Source organism: Castor canadensis, chromosome 5 (assembly GCF_047511655.1).
Source record: "Castor canadensis chromosome 5, mCasCan1.hap1v2, whole genome shotgun sequence".
NCBI lineage: Eukaryota > Metazoa > Chordata > Mammalia > Rodentia > Castoridae > Castor > Castor canadensis.
Genome location: NC_133390.1, coordinates 154,797,664 through 154,818,816, shown reverse-complemented (window position 1 = coordinate 154,818,816; position 21,153 = coordinate 154,797,664). Strand labels below are relative to the sequence as shown.

The following is a 21,153-nucleotide window of genomic DNA, read 5'->3' as shown; positions in this document are numbered from 1 at the left end:
CTAGGTCAGCCCCTCCAGATCTTGCTACATGGGGCTGGGAAACCACAGGCTGTAGAACTCTTGCTGCCCTCTGGTGTCAGATCCTGCAGGGCACTGTCAGGACACTGCAGTTCTTCCTCCCCAGCAGCCCCCATACTAGTTTCTTATGCCCACTGCAACCATGGTCACACCATGGCACTGGAGGGGGTCCGTCTACCCATCCTGCTGCCTCACAGCCCCCAGTACCAGTCATCCCTGCACCAGACTGGCAGGGAACACATGACATGTGATGGAGGCACAGCCAAACCACCGCTGTCAGAGGCAGTACATAATAGAAAAGGTTTGGCCTCGTCACGATTTATAAGAAAAGCCCCAGCATGACATGGGACCCGAATTCTGGAATTTCCAATTACTTTTGAGAACAAGATTGTGTTTAAACCAAATCTTTATTCAAAAGACAGTAAAGGATTCTAACTATACAATCTATATACAGTCTGTGACAAAGAGCAGTAAAGGCAAAGAAAATATTCTCACTAAGAACACAGTTCTGCTCTCCCAAATCCTGTAGCTGTTCCCGGTAGCAGCAACATCTTGAAAGGGACCCAGCCCCAAGTCTGAGAAGTGTTTGCCCTGTCTGCATGCCCAGCATTTAAGCCCAGAGAATGTGCTGCCTGGGGGCCCTGCCTGTGCCTCCGCCCAACTAGGACACTGAGACTCCAAGGAAGCCTGTGTGCAGAAGTGACAGACTCACGCCATTCAAAGTCCACCCACCTGGAACACCCCCTTTCAAGACCCTGACCCCAGGCAGCAGCCCAGCTGCAACCTGTCATCTGAAGATGGCTATTCTTCCCTGCAGGGAGGTGGGAGGCCCAAGTTGCCCTCCTGTGGCTTCAGACATCTGGGATAGAGTGGTCCATGGTGTGATGGAGCAACCTTGGGGACAACCTAGACACAGAAACAGTGACAAGGGCTGAAAGTGCAGCCCCTTCTCCCCGCCCTCACAGAGTCTGTGCACCCCAGGGGTGCCATCATCTCATACCCCACTTCTAAGGCTTTCAAGTCACCAGAAGCTACCAGCCACCTTGGAGGGAGGGGATAATGGGGAGGGCAGGACTGCACCCAGGGTCAGCACCAGGAGGCCAGGGCAGGGGAGGGGTGCAGCCTTAGACCTTACTTTTTGACCATGTGCTCATAGATCACGGTGGGAATGATGGTCAGGGTGACAGCATTTCCAGCTGTGGCCAGAATCTCGGTGATCTTTTTGTCCTGGAGGAGAAGTGAGTGAGTAGTCAACCTGGAGGCCAGAGGCCCCTCTGTGTATATGTGTGTGTTGGGGGGGGTGGTAGTGGTCAGCATGGCTGTTGCCAAAGGACACTACTGATACCAGCCTGCAGAAGTTGGGCCGCCTGGGACCCTGGGGCAGTCAGGAGAGGGTCACACGGGGTCTTGCTGCAACAAGAACATGGGTTTCCCACCTGAGGATCTCCAGTGTCCCAAGAGAACGCCACCCCCCACCTTCCCCTTTCAGGCTAGCTGTGTGGGCCTGACCCATAGCACAGCCTCACAAATGTGATTCTCCTCCTGCCTCCAATGGCCTACATTTCCCTATCTCCTATCTCCTTGACAAGGAGATAGTGTTTGACTGCCCTGTGTTTGACAGCCACAGTTGGGTTCTGGCCCAACTTACAAAGAATGTGTCCAGTGGGACACTCTAGGCCCACCTGAGCTGACCACATGGGTCTTCTTCCTCTCCCACCTTGTTGACTGGACAAAAGAGGAAGCGTGCAGAAGTCATTTAGATTGTGGGGAGAATGAACTAAAAGTCTGCAAGTGCCAGCGGTCCAAAACACCGCAGCTGTGGCCAGAAGAGCCTCTGCCAGTATTCAGGGCCTAGTGACCTTTTCTTAACACACAGAAGTAATCAGGTTATGTGTTTTCTTAGTTGTTCTAGACTAAATGGGAGATGTGTCACAAGAGTGCCACTAGCAATGGCCACAGGATAGAAGTAAGTAAACTTGGAAAAGGTAAATGCTTTTAATAATCATCTGAGCCACACAGTAGAGGGACAAACCTTGTCTCTAAGAGCCTCATGGGGCCATGGCTTGGTAGGGGTCCTGATGATGTCTTGAGTCACCCATGCAGATGAGAGACTCACATCTTAGCATGATGGTTCTCCAGAACAGTTAAGATCTAGGAGCGATAATGCCTTCAAAGGAGTCAATTTGCTAATAATCTGAACCTGACTGCTCTCAATTGGTATTGCTACACTCAACTATTTTAGTAGAATGAGTTTCTTTTGGATTGCTGGTATTTGAGCCAGGATAAAGGGGCAAGGAGACATTAGGAGGCATCATCATAGTCAGATATTATGGAAGAACTTCCTGACCACAATGGTCACCAGAACAAGCCTCCTAAGATTGTGAGAGAGACAGAATCATGTGACAGGAATGGCTTGTGCCAGCTGCCAAGTGAGATGCAACCTCTCTGCTGGGACAGCCCTGCCCCATGATCACAGAAGCTCTGTCACAGGAGAGAGACTCACTGTGCATGACAACTGGGATTGAGAACCACTCTTAGCACAAGTGGCATCGAGTCAGGATAAAGCCCCTTTCACTTGTTCAATACCAAAACCACATGACTTGTTGTCTGTCCATGGTCCAATCCTGGAAGACACCTTCCTCATTCCATGTCTATGGCACTAGACCACTTACATCTTCCTGGTTTTGTAAGGATAAAACTCATAGGCTTAGGGCGTGGCTGACATGGTTGAATGCTTGTCTAGCATTTGCGAGGCCCTGGATTCAATCCCTAGTGCCACAAGAAACCAAACCAACCAAACAAAAAATAACCTGACCACGCCCTTTGAAAACTAAACAAGGTCAGAAATGGACTTCTGAATAATGATTTTTCTAAAAGAAACTATTACGAAATGTGATCAGCATGCAAACAGAAGTACCGCGCAGTCAGGAGGCAATCCATGTAGCCAGTAGCCACCTTCTGGGTGCCTGAGTCCTCATGCATGCTGACACCTTCTGTGAGTTAGTAACAGCAGCTGATACTTACTGAGCACTCACTATATACCTGGCACTGCTTGGCGCTCTAGGCACATGGTCTTATTAAAGCTTACAGTACTTTTGAGGTAGAGAGGATGCAGCTCAAGCAGGGGCCACAGCCTGTGCAGACAGGAGCCGTCCCACCCCAGCTGCCTCCCTAGTGCCCACAGCTCCTGGAAGAACATGGCCACCACCTACCTTCAGCCCGATGATGTTTTGCCCATTCACCTCGCACACATAGTGGTTGGTGAGGAGCCCGTTGCGGGCAGCAGAGCTTCCCTTGACCACAGACACAATCTTCCCCTTCTTGATGACAAAACCAACTTGGCCCAAGCTGTCCTTATGCATGGTGACACTCCGCTGGAATGGCCTGGTGGAGAAGAAAAGTGAGCTGGGCCTGGGGGTGTGGCTGGAGCCCAGCAGAGAGGATCCTGGGACCTGGCTACTCACCTGTCCCGAACAACCATGACAATCCTCTCTGCTGATGCCTTCTTCACCACTCTGTGGGCTTTGTGTGCACTCCACCCGGCACAGTCTTGCCCATCAATCTGCAGGATCTGGTCCCCAAAGCGCAGCCCCACAAGGGATGCAGGGGTGTTGGCCTGGACCAGCTGCACAAAAAGCCCCTGTGGGAGGCAGGACCAAATTGTCAGAATCCCTGGCTGGTGAGCCCAGATCCCTCCTCCAAGCTGATCCTCCTGGAGTCCACGGGGTAGGCTTGCTGTGCAAGGCGGGTACGATGGGTATGTGCTCTCTGCCCCCTATGTTCCTGGGGAGGAAACACACCAGGCCACTCAACTAGAATAAGCTGAGTCAGGATTTTAGCCCTTGCCAGAGGTGGCTCCCAACCACTCTACTATCCTGCCTCTCCCAAAGGCACCTGTCTTTCTTGACTGCTATTGCCTACAGTCACCCCAAAGCCAGATCCTTGGAAATTGGGGTACAGGAAATGGGAAGCTCTGGACCACAGGAGCCCAAGAGTGGTAGATGGAGGGTGGTTACTGCAACCAGGCACAGTCTGGAGCTCAGTGTTAGGATGCCCACCCTGCGCCTTCCTTACTGTGGACAAAGGCTCTCTCAGGGCCCATGGTGGGGAGGCCCCTTGTGCACTGCCCCATCTTGGGCAGGTGGGCAACTATGGCCCAAAGCCACAGCACATGTGCATCCCCAGAGCGCTGTCCAGCCCCAGAGAGGTGCGTTTTCCTCCTAGGCACTCATCTCCTGCCATCGACCTACCTTGTCGATGGCCCGCAGCTGCAGCCCAGTCTTGCCTCGCTCATCCTTGCACAAGTGGATCTCACGCACCCCAGGCTTGATCTCGGCACGACGTATGCCCAGGTTGTTCCCAGACACTGGAGCCACCACCTGGCTGGGCCAGGGGCTGGAGACCGCTATCTGCAGACACCAGAGGAGCATATCAACCAGAGGCCTGGGGTCCTATGCCTCAGGGATCCCTGAGGTTGGGGTAGGAATGGGCAAAGGAGGATGGAGCAGTCCCTGAGTTCCTTCCACCCCCTCCCCCACCTCCCACCCCAGACAACACAGTTCTTAGCAGGGACTGAAAGTGGACGTGGCTTTATGAAACCACTAGAGGGCATCAAAGTTCATACCCCTAAAAATGGGGAGGAAAAAATCAAGCTGGGACCCTCATTTTCCAAGGGAAATTAATATCAAGAACAGGTCCCTTTAAAACCCACTTAAAATAGAAATAAGTTTTATAGTAAATAGTAAGCAATAGGGGATAAGAGAGCTAGGCTTGATCCAATTTTTGTCTTGAAAGAATTTAATCCATAAGTATAAAAATTAATGGATGCTTCTTCCTAAGATGCAGAACAAGGCAAGGATATCCATTCTCACCATAATACTAGGAAAGTTAGCCAGTGCAATGGGTCAAGAAAACAAAAAAAAATTCATACAGACCAGAAAAGAAGAAATAAGCTGTTCCTATTCATTGATGACAGGATGGTCTACTAGAAAATCCCAAGGGATCTACAAATAAATTCCTAGGTCTAATAAATGAATTCAGCAAAATTATGGGATACAAGGTCAACACACAAAAATCAATTATGCTGATCACGGTGGTGCATTCCTGTAGTCCTAGCTGCTAGGGAGACTGAGGCAGGAGGATTGCCTGAGCCCAGGAGTTAAAGACCACCTGGGCAACATAGCAAGACTCCATTTGAAAAATCAATTGTATTTCTATATACTAACAAAGAACAAGCAGATGCTGAAATAAAAAATACAATACTACTTATAATCATTTTTTAAAAAGGAGATACTTAGGTACATACCTAACAAAACATATACAAAAACTGTATATGTTTTTGCCAAAATGACAAAACACATAAACATCAATGAAGATCTAAATAAACAGGAAATCTTCTGCAGCCATGGATTGAAAGAACCAGTAAAGGTGTCAACATTCCTCAAATTGATGTACAAGCCAGGCAAGGTGGTACACAGCTACAAACTTGGCACTAGGGAGGCTGAGGTAGGAGGATCATGAGTTTGAATCTATATAGCAAGACACTGTCACAAAAAAAAATGAAACTAAAACTGATGTACAAACATAACACAATTTCTAACAAAATCTCTACAAGTTGTTTTGTAGATACAGACATGACTAATCTAAACTTTACATGGAAAGACAATAGAAACTATTCTAGGAATGGGAGGAGAGGGGATAAAGGAGAATGGTGGAGGGGGTGAATTCAAGTATGATATATTTGATATATTGTAAGAACTTTTGTAAATGCCATCACCAGCACAACAATAAAAACTGACAATAGAATTAGTATAACTAAAACAATTCAAAAAGAAAGAATAAAATGAGAAGAATCACTATGGCAAATTGCAAGACTTCTCCTATACTTACAATAACCAAGATAGTGTGGTACTGGACACAGGGTTGACAGAATGGAATAGAAAGCTTGGAAATAGCTACACACAACAGGAACAACTGTTTAGTGACTTACCAAAGAAAGAAATGATAAGTTGGGCTTCACTGAAATAAAAATCTTATGGCTGGAGGCATGGCTCAAGTGGTACAGTACCTGCCTACCAAGTGTGAGGCCCTGAGTTCAAACCCTAAGAAATAAACAAATTTTTCTCTGCAAAAGACTCTTTTAGAGGTGGAAAGATAAGTTGAAGACTGGGAGAACATATTTACAAACCACACATCTGAAAAAGCACTTTAGAATAGGTAATGCAGCCCCAAAACTTGACTTTAAAAATCCAGTTAGGATGCATGAAAAGATGTCCGCCATCACTAGTCATTAGGAAAATCAAAATGAAACCCAGGGTGAGCATCTCTACACCCTTCATGATGGCTACAATGAACACACGCGCAGGTGGTGCACTCATGCACTGCTGATAGGAAAGTAACATGACCCGGTCCCTCTAGAAAACAGTCTGGCAACTTCCTAAAAAATTCAACAAAGCTACATGGGAGGCTGAGATTGGGAGGATTGTAGTTCCAGGCCAGCCTGGGCAAAAAAAATTGGGGAAACTTCATCTTAATGGAAAACAGCTGGATGTGCCTGTCATCCAAGCTACAGCAGGAAGTGTAAAATAGGAGGATCCCAATCCAGGCTGGCCTGGGCAAAAGGTGAGGCCCTATCTCCAAAATAAACAGAGCAAAGAGGGCTGGGATAAGGCTCAAACAGTAGAGAGCCAGCCTAGCAAGTGTGAAGCCCTGAGTTTAAATCCCAGTAACACCAAAAATAAAAAAAAAAATCGACATACATTTATCATATGAATTAGCAATTGCACTCTGGACATTCATGCAAAAAAAAAAAGGAAACTTAAGTCCATACAAAAACCTATATACAAACAGCATTGTTTGTAATCATCCAAAACCAAAAACAACTAAAATGTCCCTCAAGGGGTTAAACACGTGTGTGTCACCTCTCAGCAGTAAAAAGGAACAAATTATATATCACCCCAACTTGGACGGACCTCGAGGGGCATGACTTAGTGAAAACACCAACCTCAAAGTCACACACTGTATGATCCTGCTTCTGTAACTGTCTGAAATGATAAAATTATACAGACAGGAAACAGGGTTGCCAGTGGTCCGGCAGGTGTGGAAGGGAATGGGTGTGATTACAAATGGGGCCACCAGAAAAGACTTTTGTGGGATGGACTGCAGTGTTGGTTACATGGATCTAAATACGTGATAAACTGACCCAGAAGTACAGACACACTGCCCCAGTGTAAAGCTCCTGGTTTTGATATTGTCCTCTGATACTAGTATATTTGCGACTTCCTGTGAGCCTATTATTACTTAAAAATAAAAAAGTTAAAAACAATGAAAAAACTAAAATTATAAAAATCCACCTGTCATAACTTGGGTTGAATCTATTCAGGTGCTAAGCAGTGGAATGAAGACCAACTGGGTCGAGCTGTGTCGAACACACCCTTATTTCTTCATGGCTGCATTTCACAGCTTGATCACCACAGGAGTCATTGTGCAGAAACTCCCCAGAGTGCCACACTTTTTCTCAAGGTCCTCATGTCCTCGATCTTATGGACTTTCTCCTGTCAGATCTCATTTGTCAATGGCTTTGTATATGATCATGGCAGTTCTCTGTGGTCACATCCACCAATTTCACAAAACCCTGCAGCCTCACCAAGATTTGTCGTTGAGCTCTGCAGTCGATTCCTTTGGCTCAGGAAGGGGCTGGCAGAGGAGACACTGACAGATGGCCCCCAGAGATTCCAGAGCTGATGGGAAGGGATTTTGAGTTTGTACCAAATCTGTACATGAATGAGTTTTCAGTAGTGAAGGCCACCATGTCATGGTCTCTTTTGCTATCTGAAGCCAGGAAAACCAGGAACCAAGCATTATTGTTTAACTTGGGGACCAGAGCTGGGTGACAAGTTCCTGATACTGCTTCTAAGGCACATGCACGCTGCCTCATCCAGCTGGGTCAGGCCAGCAGCCTTAAGTCATAGCTCAAAGAGCAGGGAAGACATGACACCATGAAATCCCAACACATTTTTCCTGAAGACTCAAAATGAAAAGTGCCACCAAGAAACAGAGCCACAAATAAGAACACCGGCAAAGAGGAGATTCAAACAGAGAAAAAAGAGGAAGTCTAAATGGTAAAATGAAGAGGGAAGCAGGTTCGGACATGGCCGCCCACATTAGGCTGTAAACAAATACCTACACTGTCACCCTCTGGAATCTGAAGCAGGTTCTCCTGGACTGCTTGACTGGAGAGGGAAAGACCCATGTAGCTCTCCAGTTCTGCCAGGTTTGGGTACAAGACTGGTGGGGAAGAAGAAGAAAGGTATTACTCAAGGCCCCGTGTTTAGCTACCCTGCCTGGCCTCCAGGTGGCTGCTCTGGTCAGTAAGAAGTGGAGCTTGGGCAGCTGTTCGTTCTCGAGAATGCCATGGTTCCCATGGCACGCTGTGTCTCTCCAGGAGCTCTCGGTAGGATGCGGCTCATCTCTGCACAAGGTTTGAGATGCGGGCTCTGCCTTTGTCCAGAAGCAGCCTGGGACAGCAAGTACCTCATGTATCACTGGGGTATTGAACTCAACTGACTTTGTACCAGCTCACACAGAGCCAGCATAGGTATGGGACAGGCAGGCCCCTGGGAGACAGCAACACATTGGGGATAGGAAGAGGGGGCCTGAGTTCAAGCTTCAATCTCAGACTATTCCAGACTGCCACAAGCACTTCTAGAGGGCACCACAAACATCCTGATCTCCCCACGTGGACAGGTAGACCAAAATCAGGTAGTTACTGCCTCACTAAGCCACTTTTCCCAGCATCCCCTTAAAGAGTTCTGGTGAGAGTGAAGTGTGCATAGAGCCTACCACAAGGGTGGGTGAGGGGAGAGCACTGGGAAGTAGCCAGAAGAGGCAAGGCCACATCCTCTGGCCCTGGTGAGGGGGGCATCTCCAGTCCTACAAGAAAGCCTCCAAGTCCTTTCCAGTGCTGGAGCCCCACAGTAGTGCTCGAGCTGGGGATGGGTTGTCATGGTGCGAACACCTCACTCACCTGAAGGTGGGGAGGGAGCTGCCTCCTGGGCCGGCAAGGCAGGCATCCTGGGCAAAGTTCTAGCCTGGGCCTGGGAAGAGGCAGGGAGTGTGGGTCAGCTGCAGCTGGAACCCCAGGAAGTCTCGGAGCTGGGGCTTCCTGATCCAGAGGACTCGGCATTGGATATGTCAGTGGATACTAAGGTGGGGGCTGTCCAGGAACCCTCAAGGTTTCAGGTCATTTGTAAAAGTGGACTCTAAATTATGCTAAGTGAAATAAGTCAGGCATGGGAAGACAAATGCCACATGTTCACATATGCAAAAAGTTGATCTCAAAGTAGAGAACAAGGGAGAGGGGGGGACAAGAACATGTAATAGAGGGGATGAATATGATCAAAGTATATGTTGTCCCCAGTACAGAGAGAGAGAGAGAGAGAGAGAAAGAGAGAGAGAAAGAAAGACAGAGATAAAGAAAGAAAAAGAATTTTAAAAAAGAAGAAGAGAACAGAACAGCCTTGGGGGAGTCAGGATGGGTTTTGGGTACAGGGTGCTCTGGATAGGAGAAATAACTTCTAATGTTCTATTGCACAGTAGGACTCTAGTTGACAATAAAAAATTGAATATTTCCAAATAGCTAATTGTGAGGATTTTAAGTGTTCCCAACACAAAGAAATGATAACTGTCTGGGGTGGTGGGTATGCCAGTACCCTCATCTGATCATTACACATTGTCTTCATGTATTGAAATGCCACACTGTACCCCGTGAGTGCATAGTTACTATGTGTCCATTAAACTTTTATATGAATATATTTAAATGTGGCCTCTGCGGACATGCATCTTTCTGGGAGGAGGTTCTCCTGGAGCCCATGACCACCCATTTGTTGTCTGTGGCAGCCAGGGCCACCTCCCAACCAAGTTCTCAATGGGGAACACCCAAATTCTCAATGCCCTCTGGGACCATAGGGCAGTGGGATGAGGATAGGGGAAACTTCTAGAAGTTGAGCAGGTCAAGGCCCACACCCACTGGGTTTCTTATGGAAGTGGGCCCTGTGCACAGGGTCTACCTGCAGAAAATAAGAAAGCGCTGGCACAGAGCCAAGCATGACAGGCATGTCTGTGGATGCTTGGTCTTTCCTCTCCCATGACTCCATGGGCCCTGACTTCTGGATACCTCCTCTGCCCAGAAGACCCTGCATGTCCTGGGGCCTCTCAAGAATGCCCAAGGTTCCCCGATTCCCAGCACCCGCCAGGGCGATCCTCCCTTCGTTAGTCTGGGGTAATCCTCCAGGCCACCCTCAGGAGGCCCAGGCTAGCTTACCTGGATGACTTGGTCTACCTTCAGATCCTCCAAAGATGGGTACAGGGCAGACATGTTGGCTCCTTGGAACACCCTGCAGAACACAGGTGAGGAGGGATGAGGATGCAGCTCCTAGCCTCCTGAGAGGAGGCATGGACATCTACCTCCTGCCAGGTGTGCCCCTAGCACAGATGTGAGAAGGGTACTGGGAGGGGTTACTCTCCCCACTTTAGACACGGGAACTGGAATCTGAGCCAGTCTGTTTGGTTCCCATGCTCAGACTCTCCACCCACAAAATTCCATTCTACCATGGTTGACAGAATCTGGGCTTTAGAATTCAGGTCCAGGATACCACTCAGGACACAATGGCCAGGAAAGGCAGGATCATAGGCCACAATCTCCCCTGCCATGTGGCAAAAGCCAGACAGACTAATGAGGTCAGCTCATACAAGACCTAAATCCAATGCGGCAGGTGTATATTGAGGACCTGCTGCGTACTACTGCATCACCCCATAACCACAAAGGCAGTAGGACACCAGAATCCTCCCACCTCCACCTTCCACCCACCTCTAGAAATTTGAGCTCCACTGTATATTACCCATTTTCTGTCTACCTGGCAACTCTTGATCTTGGCTAAAATGAGGTTACAACTCATGGAAATCTGTTAAATCATGCACACAGCGTCTGGGACATAGGTAGTGGTAGGCCACTTGCCTCGCATGCTGGAGGCCCTGGGTTCAATCCCCAGCACTGCACTAGCCTCCCGCCCCCATCCTGGGGCAGAATTTAAACATTCAACAGAGTGTTGCTCCAGAGAAAGGAGGGACTGTGGGTAGGGGGGGCACTGCAAACACTAATATTTTCAAATTGTCCCAGGGGAGAATTGGTAGAGCCTCTGAGCAAGGTGCCCAGAGAAGTTCAAATTGTAACCTCCTGAGAAACATGTTCTTTCCTTCCTAGATGGCACATGGGAAGGAGCATTCCTTCTTCTAGCTTCTTTCTCTTTACCCACTAGCCAGACCCTGGCTCTGTCACACCTCCTGCACCCTGCTGGGGCAGTCCATTGCAGCTGGATGCCCTCACCCTGCCTCCTAGTCACCCTCAGCTGCTAAACAGGCCTCCCATGCAGACAGGCCAGTACACCATCACCCTGAGGCCCCCAGGACAGGCTCTGGGCCAGCCTCCTGCCCTGCACTCTTCAACTGTCTTCCTAGTTGGCTGAAGTTACTTGGGGTTAAGGCAGATCCTAGTTGCCCAACTTTTATAGGTGCATGGGATAGAGGAACGCCTGGTGGTAGCACAGAGAGTCTAGTAGTCTGCACCAGGGTGACAGAAGTCTAGCACCCCCAGGACCAGCTCTGCTGGGAATCTCCCTAGGTGACCCATAGGCACAAGGACATTCTCACACATCACTGTCCCTCCCCACTCTGCCCCTGCTGCCCTAGCCTGTGTCCTACTCTCACCCAACCCCACCATGCCTCTGACCTGTCATCAAATCTCTCTCTCTCATATCCTGGTAGCAGACCTCCTTCACCTCCCTGTCCATCCCAGTGCCACAACATCCCCCAGGTGACCACTTCCCCTCCTGCTGCTTTTCAGAAGGCAGCTACCAAACCCTTTCAGCCAGGATGTTGTGTCTATGCTCAGAGGCCCTCGGTGGCTCCCCACTACCCTCGGAATCTAGCCTACATTTCCCAAAATGGCTCACAAGAACGTCCTGATTCTTCTACAGATTAGAACTGGTGGCCCATTGGCCAGATGGAAGCTGATAGTATCTGACCTTACAGAGTACTTAATGTTCAAATTAACGGCCTAAATGTCAAACTCAAGACATTGCATTTAATAATCTAATGTCCCAATACTCCTGAAAAACAGGAAGAGCTGGCAATCCCGAACTGCAAGTGCTACTCAGGTGAGTAGCAGCAGACTCTAGGGGGCCCAGGCCCCACCACTTTTTCAGGGGCACAGGGTGGGGGGATACTGGGAATTGAAGCTAGAGCCTCCAGTTTTGCTAGGTAAGCACTCTAACCCTTGAGCCACCCCCTCCACAGTCCTTTTGGTTCATAGATAGGGACATGCTAACTTTCCTCAAACTTATGATCCTATTGCTTCCACCTCCCCTATAGCTGGGATTACAGGTGTGTACCACCATGCCTAGCTCCTACTGTTCTCTGTTGTTTCCTACACCCAGGCCATGTATTCACTGGAGTCCCAATAGACATTTGTGTGCAACGGCCTGACTCTCCTGCTTCATTTCTTGCCATGTGTCCTTCTCCCAACCCCCACTTTCAGCGCCTGCCATGATGAGCTACTGTCAGATAGGCGAATGAATGTTGTTCTTTCCTGTCTTTGGGCCTTTGCAAGTGTTAGTCCCTCTGTCTGAAATAGCACTCCTTGCCTAACTTGTAGTAATTTTCAACTCTCAGACCAGGGGACCCTTCTTGCAGGAAGCCTGCTTTGATTTGTACTCCTTGTAGCCTTCGCCACATGTTCTTACTTCTGTTGATTATTTGCTACTCCTATGGCTTTTGGGAGTCCCAAAAGGGCTGGAACTTGGCCTTCTTATTCACTCTAGAACTGTTAGCCCCTAGCAGTAAGGCGGTAACATCAGCAGAGGCAGTACCTCTGGACTGGGCTTCCTCCTTCTTCTTGTAAAGCAAACCTCTGGTATCTGAACACCACCCACCTTCCTAGGATGAAACCAAGGGCCATAGATCCAAATATGCTTCTTTTGTCTCTCACAGTCTTGTTTTGTTCCTCAAATATGGGGTGTTTTTTCTTTTTGTGGTACTGGGGTTTGAACTCAGGGCCTCCTACTTGCTAGGTGGATGCTCTACCACTTGAGCCTTGCTTCCAGCCCTTATTCTTTTATGTTTGAATTGGTGCCAACATTAAAAAATATAAATTATAAAATTTTTCATTCTTAACTTGCAATGAAAAAAAATTAAAACATTTGACAAGGCAAGGGAATGAATTATGCATGGCAACACCCAGCCAGGGATTGCTCTCTTCCAGACGGGGGTACACTTGCCTTTGTGCTTCCCGAAGTACCCAGCCAGCCCTTCACTGATTTATACTGCCTGCTTGGCTCCTGGAGGCAACCAACTCCAGACCCTTGCCCTAAGCTGACCTTTGGGGCAGAAAGGAAATGATTATCCCCAAACAGAAATTAAGGGAGACCACATCTGACTCTGACATCCGTTAGGGCAGCAAGGGGAAGAAACCCCTTTAAATGGGCCTGGGACCTTCCCACTATGTACACATGTAGGGACAGTGCTCAGCAGTTACCACCTATCAAAGCATGCCTTGCCCCAGGATCACACATGAACAGCAGAAATGAACCTAAGAGACCACCTTTGCCCTCCTTTTTCTAACTCCATAGCACTGAGCAGTTCTATTTTTTCAGCTGTCCTCTGGGAGAGCACAAGATCAGAGATCAAGTTCATGAAAATTGCCCCAGACTAGAACCCTTTTACCACTGACACCTCTGGGTCTCAACTCTGTGCTGGGCTCTGGGAGGGAGTGTCAGGAAATGTGTCTTTCCCTGCCTTGTAGCAGCTCACTATAGAGTGGGGAATGGCTCCCTGCCAGCAGAGATGTTTTGTCTTGATCATCCATCAATTTACTCAAAACATCTGATTGTTTACTGTGCACCTGTTTTAGTCATGCTTGGCACAACTCCCTCCTCTGTGTAGTTCCTTTAAGGCCACATTCAGATGCTACTTCTCTGGTTGGCTTTTCCAGGCCATGTGACCCCTGCTAGCTGGCTGAGTCCTTTTGTATATTCAGCCCTGACCTGTACTGTGGTCTATGGTAAGCATTTATCATATTATTTGGTTAATAACTATTTTCTCACGCCGGACCTTACTTTACACCCTACCCCTGCTCACCAGACAGTGCCAGCACACATTTGCTGGCCCAAACTGTTATTTGACTGAATTGATCACATGTGGTTTTCCAAAGAACAGACTGGGAATTTGTGTGGGCATTTTTAGCTGTCACAAGACTGGAGAAGCAGTGCCAGCATTTAGAGGCAGGAATTAGGGATATGGACTTCTTGTAATGGACATGACAGTTCATCACAACAAATTGTCCTCTGTCTTGCAGAACCTTCCAATGTCTGCCAAACTTTCATGTAGGGGGAAAAGAAAGAAAAACCTGCTGATAATGTGTTATATACAAGTATGATTAAACTTTTTCCCATTTTAATGTACACCATGTTGCCCAGGAATACACAGACCAGGTTAACAGCAGGAAGTTATACTTTGTTTTCTTCACCATTTTGGAAAATCACTATGGACTTGCTTACCACAGGTGAGTCACCAGAACAGTACGCCCATGTCTGCTGGCATTTGTAGCTGTCACAGTGACTACAAGCTGGGAGACAAATATACTTAGCCTTTGACTCAAGGTCAAAGTTCAGTTGAATTACTGTCTTATTAAGTCTAAATTCCTAAGCAGTTACAAGCATCATGGGGTTTAATCCGAGGGTTTTTTGTTTGTTTGTTTTTTTACAAAAGGCAATGCATATTGTTATTATAAGCTGCTGTCATTTCTGTCACTTCTCCTTTACGGACAAGGCACACTACTCATTTTTTGTTTTGTTTTTGAGACGGAGTCTCGCTATGTACCCCAGGATAGCCTCAAACTCTTGATCCTCCTGCCTCCGCCTCCCGAGTGCAGAGACAACAGGGTTCACCGCCGCGCCTGGCTCTGATTTTTTTTTTTTTTAACCAGGAGGAGCCACGGCGTGGGTTGTACACCAGGACGAACTCGCCCCTTCCCTTCGCCTCAACTGCCCGCTTTTAGCAACTAGGCTCAACCCCCATGTGCTGGGGCACCGGAGAGAAGCGCAACGGTCACTCAGACCAGTCCTCCATACCCAGCCTCAGACGGCTCATCTGTCACAACCATCCAGCAATCCCCAAACGGAAACCACGACCCCAAACCCGGCCGGAAGCGACGTCTTCCGCTTGCTGTGGGCTACGGCGCCTGCGCAGGCCCCCCCTAGGACGCGCTGGTGACTAGTGCGCATGCGCTCTCTGCACAGCCAGGCTTGCGCGGTGAGGGCGGCTCCCACGAGTCCTCGCGACAGCCGAGCAGACGATCGCGGCGTCCTTGCCGCGTGGGTAGTTGGCTAGGTAGTTACTGGAGTGCACCCAGCCTCAAGCTTTCTACAGGTGTCCGTACCCACAAAGAGAGGTCAGGTAAAGCAGCAGAGTAATGATGGGAAGGTTAGGTCCGGCTCTGCGGCCCTCTCTTCCGGGGTGGAGGCTGAACTTGTCCGGGGAGTTTTAAAGTGGGCTTGTGCCCTCTCGCTCCCACACACCCCAGGCCTCTGAGAGCCACTTGACTGCGAAGGCGTGGATTGCGTTTGAGCCTCCCCCTCCGGATGGATAAGATATGTATAAGGCAGTAGTGGGCGGAAAGGGTTCTGGTACTGAAAAGGGCACCCCCTCCCCCAATTGGTTTCAGCAACGCCCTTAAGTCCGTGAGTGTTTACTAGCGGTTGTTATGTTACTCTCTTCCACCCTCTCTCACCCAGAGTTCTGGCTTGGCCCTGACTCTTGACCCCTTGCTGAGCTGAAAATGCCCCTCCCATCCCACGCCGATTCTTCTCCGGCACCACCCACCAGTGATTGATTGAGCTCCTGCTGCCCAGGAAGGGGACTTACGCTTGGCTGGGCAGGTCACTTCCCACCGTGATAAGTGACTCAGGCATTTGGGTCTGCGGGGTGCAAGAAAAAGGACAGGGAAACCAGGAAAGGCTTCTGGAGAAAAGGAGAAGACCCTGATGTGGCTATGAACGATGGGAAGTTCAAGCTCATTGGAGTGAAGGTGCTATTCCAGCCTTAGGGAGGCCCCTGCCTGAGAGTTAAGCCGCTTTCTGGATATTTGTTACTTCCTGAAGATTATCCCCCTGAACCTTTCCCCAGCTGTGCTTTCCTCCACTGCAGCCCCACCAAACCCACACAGGGGCTGAACCAGAAATCTGGGAGCTATCCTCAGTTCCTGCCTTTCTCTCCTCTTAATACCATATCTAGCTCTTCTCAGGATGAATGTCATCCTTCAAGTGCATTATGGTTTTCATGACTGACTCCTTGATGTCTCCCATCTCACCTCACCTAGTCACTGCATCTCATTCATTCCAAACTACTTGATTGTCCTAAAACTCAACCTGCTTAGCTCATGCCTCTGAGCTTTACCAAGTGCTCCTCTGTCTGGAATGCCATTCATACCTTCTCTCTCCTGGTTCATCTGGTGAACTCCAGTTCCAAGCCTTTCCCTAAGTCCCACACTGACACATAGCCCCAAGGATGGCAAGCCTCCTTTTTCTAGAGCAGAGCATATTTTATATTTCTCTTCATTCATTCCTGAAATGCTTATTAAACACTGACTGTGAGCCAGGCTTTCCGAATTTCCTGGGTTGGAATTCTACTCTGCTATATTTGTTTGCCTGTCACTGGTCAGGGAATGTCACTCATGAATCCCCTGTGCTGAGCACAGTGCCCAACACACAGCAGGCATCCAGTTACTGCTTCTTAAAGGAGTGGAAAAACAGACAGGGAAGAGAAAGCCTGAAACCTAGATAAACAGTCTTCCCATTTTCATCTGTGTTTATAACCAGTTAGTAACAAGTTCTTTGAAGAATAACCCTGGGCCTAGAAAGGGAGTCGAAAACAGGTAGATGGAAAGTCTGCATGGCTCCTACAATGTGACAGTGGAAGAGTTTGCTCAGTTCTATGCTAATGGCTTCCTGCAATTAATTGGCACCTCTGAAAGGAAAAGAAGCCATCTACCCCTCTCCAAGAGGAATTTTCCTCTCCTGCAGTGCTTTCCAGCTCTCCAGCTCTCAATCCCTTACCTTCCATAGTACTTGATATGATAATCAATAGCAACACCCACAACAAACCAGCAGTCAGGTCCTGGGAGATGAGCAGGGCTGAAAAGGGTCTTCAGCCCCCATCTTTGAACTTAGAATGAGAACACTTTGTTCTAAAGAGCAAAACTCTGGGACTCCCACTTGTCCTGTGGACAACTCATCTGTGGGAGGGGGAGCGTGGGTTAGCACAGCAGGGGAACAGCTCCTTGAAGGCCAAATTAGCCCAGGGATCTGCTGAGTGGAAAGGAAGAGGCTGTTGCTAGGCCACCGGTATACCCCCTCCTCCTCTCAGGGCTGTACTGCCTGCTAGGGAAAAGCTGTGGATTTCAAGGAATGCAGATGTTCAGAACAAAGGCTCAAGGGAGGCAGGTGGGAGGCTGGACTGTTCAGGCTGGCCTGTGAAAGCAGAGCAAGGCAATGTCATTTGTTTTTTAATATAGGTAATATTTGCATCTCAGAGTTATCTGGGTATTAGAAGCTTTTAAAAAGACGTATGGAAAATATTTAGCACATCATAGGCGTTCAATAATAGTTGTTCATTCAGCACATGTTTACTGAGTGCCCCTAAGTTACTGACACCTAGAATCAGTCCTTGAGGAAGGTACTTTTCAGTGAGGAACTGAATTTAAAAGCTCCACGACTTTGTAGGCTACATTAGGTGGTGTGATGTGCTGGGGAGGAAAATGAAGCAAGATGAGTGGCAGAAGCCCTGAAAGAGCCTCACAGCGGGGATGGAGGGCATTTGAGCAAAGGCCTAAAGGAGTAGGTAGGGAAGAGCATTCTGGGCCAGCTGAGAGCACAGCCACTACACAGGCCCTGAGGTGGGAGTCCCTGCTGTGGTTAGGAAAGTAACATCTGACCATTGAGACTGAATCAGCTGTTCAGAGGAGAGCAGTGGGAGAGGAGCCTGGAAAAGAGGCAAGAGGCACCAGGGCCTGTAGGTCTTGGCGAGGACTTTGGCTTTTCCTCGAGTGAGGTGGGAGCCACTGGGAAATGCTGAACAGCAGAGTGAGATCACGGTCCTCTCATTTATCAGGTCCCCCTGGCTGGTGTTTGGAGAGGGGGCACAGGTGGAAGCAGGAGCCCAGGTGTGAAGTGCTGATGGAGTAGTTGCTAGCCAGAACAGCCCACTTGCAGCAGGCTCACTCTAAGCCCCTGTCCAGAGCCCCTGCTGTGTAGAGGGTAGGTACTGACTACTCCATTTAATTTCCAGCATCCAGACTAGGACACTGGTTCTTAGAGAGGTGAAACCACTGGTCTGCTTCCCCACCAGGTTCTCCTTGTTCTGGCAAGGGGTTGTTGATAGAAACAGCTTCAGACAGAAAAAAGCGACAAATGGAGGCCCAGGCTCTCTGCTGTTTGCGAAAACAGGCCCTTTGGCTATCTGCAGCCTGTGGTTCAGCTAGGGCTGTGCCACCAAGGGTTCTCTTTAGGGAGCAAATATGGTTGCCACCTCTTGGGCCTTAATGATGAGAAGCAGAGTGAGTACCATGATCTGGCTTTCCTTTGAACAGGCTCCTGGCTGATGTTTGGGGAACAGACTAGAGGCCAGAGTACAAGTGGGGAACAGTGGAGAAAATCACTCAAACCTGGTGTGGGTCTGGGGTCAAAAGAGGAAACCCCAGTTCACACTTTGTTCCCAGAGTGAAGCATGTTGAAAGCAGAAGTGAAGCGGTCCCATAGGAAGCCCCAGAAGGGTAGAAACAGGGAGGGAAGGAGATGAGATGGGAGATTTCCCTCACCCTATTCCACCAAATACAGCCCTGTCTTACCTGCAGGCCAGGTGCTGCTTTGTCCTCTAGCTGCTGCTGAGCGTCTGTGTCCCTACCTGGAAGAGGGTAGAGGCTCTTATCCCAGCTGGGTTCTTGCTCTAGGAAGGGTGGTACCTATCCCTTGTTCAGCTGACTCACCTTGGACTGGGATAGGCCCAGGTCAGGCCTTGTGACTGGGTAAAAAGGCAGTGGCCAGGCCCACAGGAGGCCTTTGCCTTAGTCTAGGTTCTGAGGTGGGGTTAGGACGCACACAGCTGATGAGTGTAAGTGCTGTTCAGATGGGTTGGAACCTAGGCTGCTTGGCCTCTTGAGGTAGTCTGAAGTTGGACTGAAGGCCTAGTCCTGATGTGGGAAAGGCAGTTGCCTGGAAGGCCTTTAGGTAAGTGATCTGGATCATAACATTTCTATTGGCATATATTAGTTGTACAACGGGTTTCTTTGTGGCATTTACATACGTGGTATTCTGTTACAGTAGAGCTCAGGGCCTGTTACCTAATAGAGATAATCTGCAAATCCTGAATGTCCACCACTGCAGTCTGGCTAAATAAGTCATCACTGATGGACGATCACAGCCTTTTAAAGTTATTTAAAGCAAGGAGCTGTGAGGAAATTTTCCTGAGATGCTGGTGAGATAATGTAAGTCAGTATTGCAGCTCTGCTCTCGTGTTTTATTTTCAGAGGAGTAGAGATGTAGTACAGATAGTTCAGGAGGGTATATGCTCAAGTGGCATACGAGGGGCTCTGGATTGGGGAACTAAGAATGAGCCTGCCTGACTCCCTCCTCCGGTGCTGGGGATCAAGCCCAGGGCCTCCCATGTGCAAGACAAGGGCTGTATTGCTGAGCTGTATCTCCAGCACCATGAGCTTTTCAGTTTGTACTTTTGTGTGTGTTCCATGATGATAATATTTTTCTTTTTTGAAGTTTTTGCTTTGATTTTTTGTTTTTTTGTTTCTGCTTAAAGTTTTTGTAAGTAAGGAGCAAAATAATTTTTTTAAAAAAGGAATATTGAGCCGGGCCCAGTGGCTCATCCCTGTAATCCTAGCTACTCAGGAGGCAGATGTCAGGAGGTTTGCGGCTCGAAGCCAGCCCTGGGCAAGTAGTTTGAGAGACCCTATCTCAAAAATACCTAACACTAAAAGGGGCTGATGGAGTGGTTCAAGGTGTAGGCCCAGAGTTCAAGCCCCAGTACTGCAAAAAAAAAAAAAAAAGGAGAATTGATTGGTCGTCTCCTGAAAGAGGAACTAAAGAGCTGTGTATTGGAGTGGGAGGAGATTTTCTATTTGTAGCACATTTTAATGCCTTTTAAATTTTGAATATTTTACCTGTGTTACTTGCCCAATTAGTGATCATGTGAAAGTTAAGTTAAACAAAAGAGAGGAAATTCCTGTCAGGTTTGGGTGGAGGGTTCTTATCACACTTGGTACCTGGGAAGGGACCTGGACCTGTGTCCTGGAAAGTCCCATGAGGAGTGACGCAGCGTACCCACTCAGGGTGGAGTGAGGATCAGGGCTGTTCCCAGCCAGGCAAACCCACTCACAGTGCCCATGACGAGCCTGGGCAGAGGCACACTAGTCTTGGGCAGCAGATCCTGTACTTAGTCCCACGGAGAAGACACTGCCTGCCTGTGAGGAGTCTATAGCCAACACGCCACACAGGAAATGAGTGACAAGAATGGTGACATCCCTCTCCATGTGGCCTCTCACCTCTGATTTAGGCAGATGTTACTGGTGCATTCTTTGAGAATCATCACCTCACTGGCTGCTGGTGAGACCCTCACTTCCTGGAGGCCTGGTGGTTAGATCTATAACAATGGCTCTTTTCAAAATCAACAGTGGAACCTGAGCTCTGACCAGGGTAGGTTCCTGCTTTGTTACAGATTTGCATGAGCACAATATGAACAGGTCAAACAGGTGACCAACATTCAGCATCCATTCAGGAACTCCCTAACAGCACCCATGCTGACCTGAGTAATCAGCCACTGACCCCCTGCCTCCAAGCCCAAAGGCTGCTCAGGATCGTCTCATCCTTATGCTACAGGAGTAGGCCCTGAGGTGACATTCCTGTAACATATAGAATGGGCACTCCATGGTAGCAAGGTATTCTCTGGGCTTCTTATCCTAGGATGTAGCTGTGCCTGGCACATGGTAGGCTCTCAATAAATAGGATTGAAGTAAGTGCC

The 21,153-nt window shown here is 48.7% G+C and overlaps 1 protein-coding gene and 1 long non-coding RNA gene across 4 annotated transcripts in view; one reads left to right on the top strand and one right to left on the bottom strand.

The window, feature by feature from the left end:
* Positions 1-406: 406 nt before the first annotated feature.
* Positions 407-19,050, bottom strand: Sdcbp2 (syndecan binding protein 2). Of its 2 annotated transcripts, none has more exons than XM_074074483.1 (9): positions 18,974-19,050; positions 10,340-10,412; positions 9,044-9,113; positions 8,204-8,304; positions 4,269-4,427; positions 3,483-3,658; positions 3,231-3,402; positions 1,154-1,245; positions 407-924 (listed from the first exon to the last, which is right to left on the bottom strand). In XM_074074483.1, exons 2-9 carry the CDS (start codon positions 10,391-10,393, stop codon positions 870-872), a joined length of 879 nt encoding a protein of 292 aa, XP_073930584.1. In that variant the 5' UTR covers positions 10,394-10,412; positions 18,974-19,050; the 3' UTR covers positions 407-869. The 2 variants fall into 2 exon arrangements, with proteins under 2 accessions (XP_073930584.1, XP_020031841.2); XM_020176252.2 differs by lacking the exon at positions 18,974-19,050 and adding an exon at positions 15,201-15,367.
* LOC141423387 (uncharacterized) overlaps positions 14,086-21,153 on the top strand; it is a 20,438-nt gene continuing 13,370 nt past the window's right edge. Inside the window, exons 1-2 of one of the 2 annotated variants that reach the window (XR_012448203.1) lie at positions 14,086-14,131; positions 15,056-20,828. This is a non-coding gene — a long non-coding RNA (uncharacterized lncRNA). The remainder of the gene's footprint in view (positions 14,132-15,055; positions 20,829-21,153) is intronic. The other variant, XR_012448202.1, reaches the window with a different exon arrangement.

What these genes read in the sequence shown, in the direction of transcription:
- Sdcbp2 (XM_020176252.2), bottom strand. Translation starts at nt 15,232, where the DNA reads ATGGTTGTGACAGATGAGCCGTCTGAGGCTGG. An exon ending in AGGTAGACCAAGTCATCCAG is followed by an intron (nt 9,114 to 10,339) that starts GTAAGCTAGCCT and finishes GCCTCTTCCCAG; the next exon opens with GCCCAGGCTAGAACTTTGCC. An exon ending in GTCATGGTTGTTCGGGACAG is followed by an intron (nt 3,403 to 3,482) that starts GTGAGTAGCCAG and finishes CTTCTCCACCAG; the next exon opens with GCCATTCCAGCGGAGTGTCA.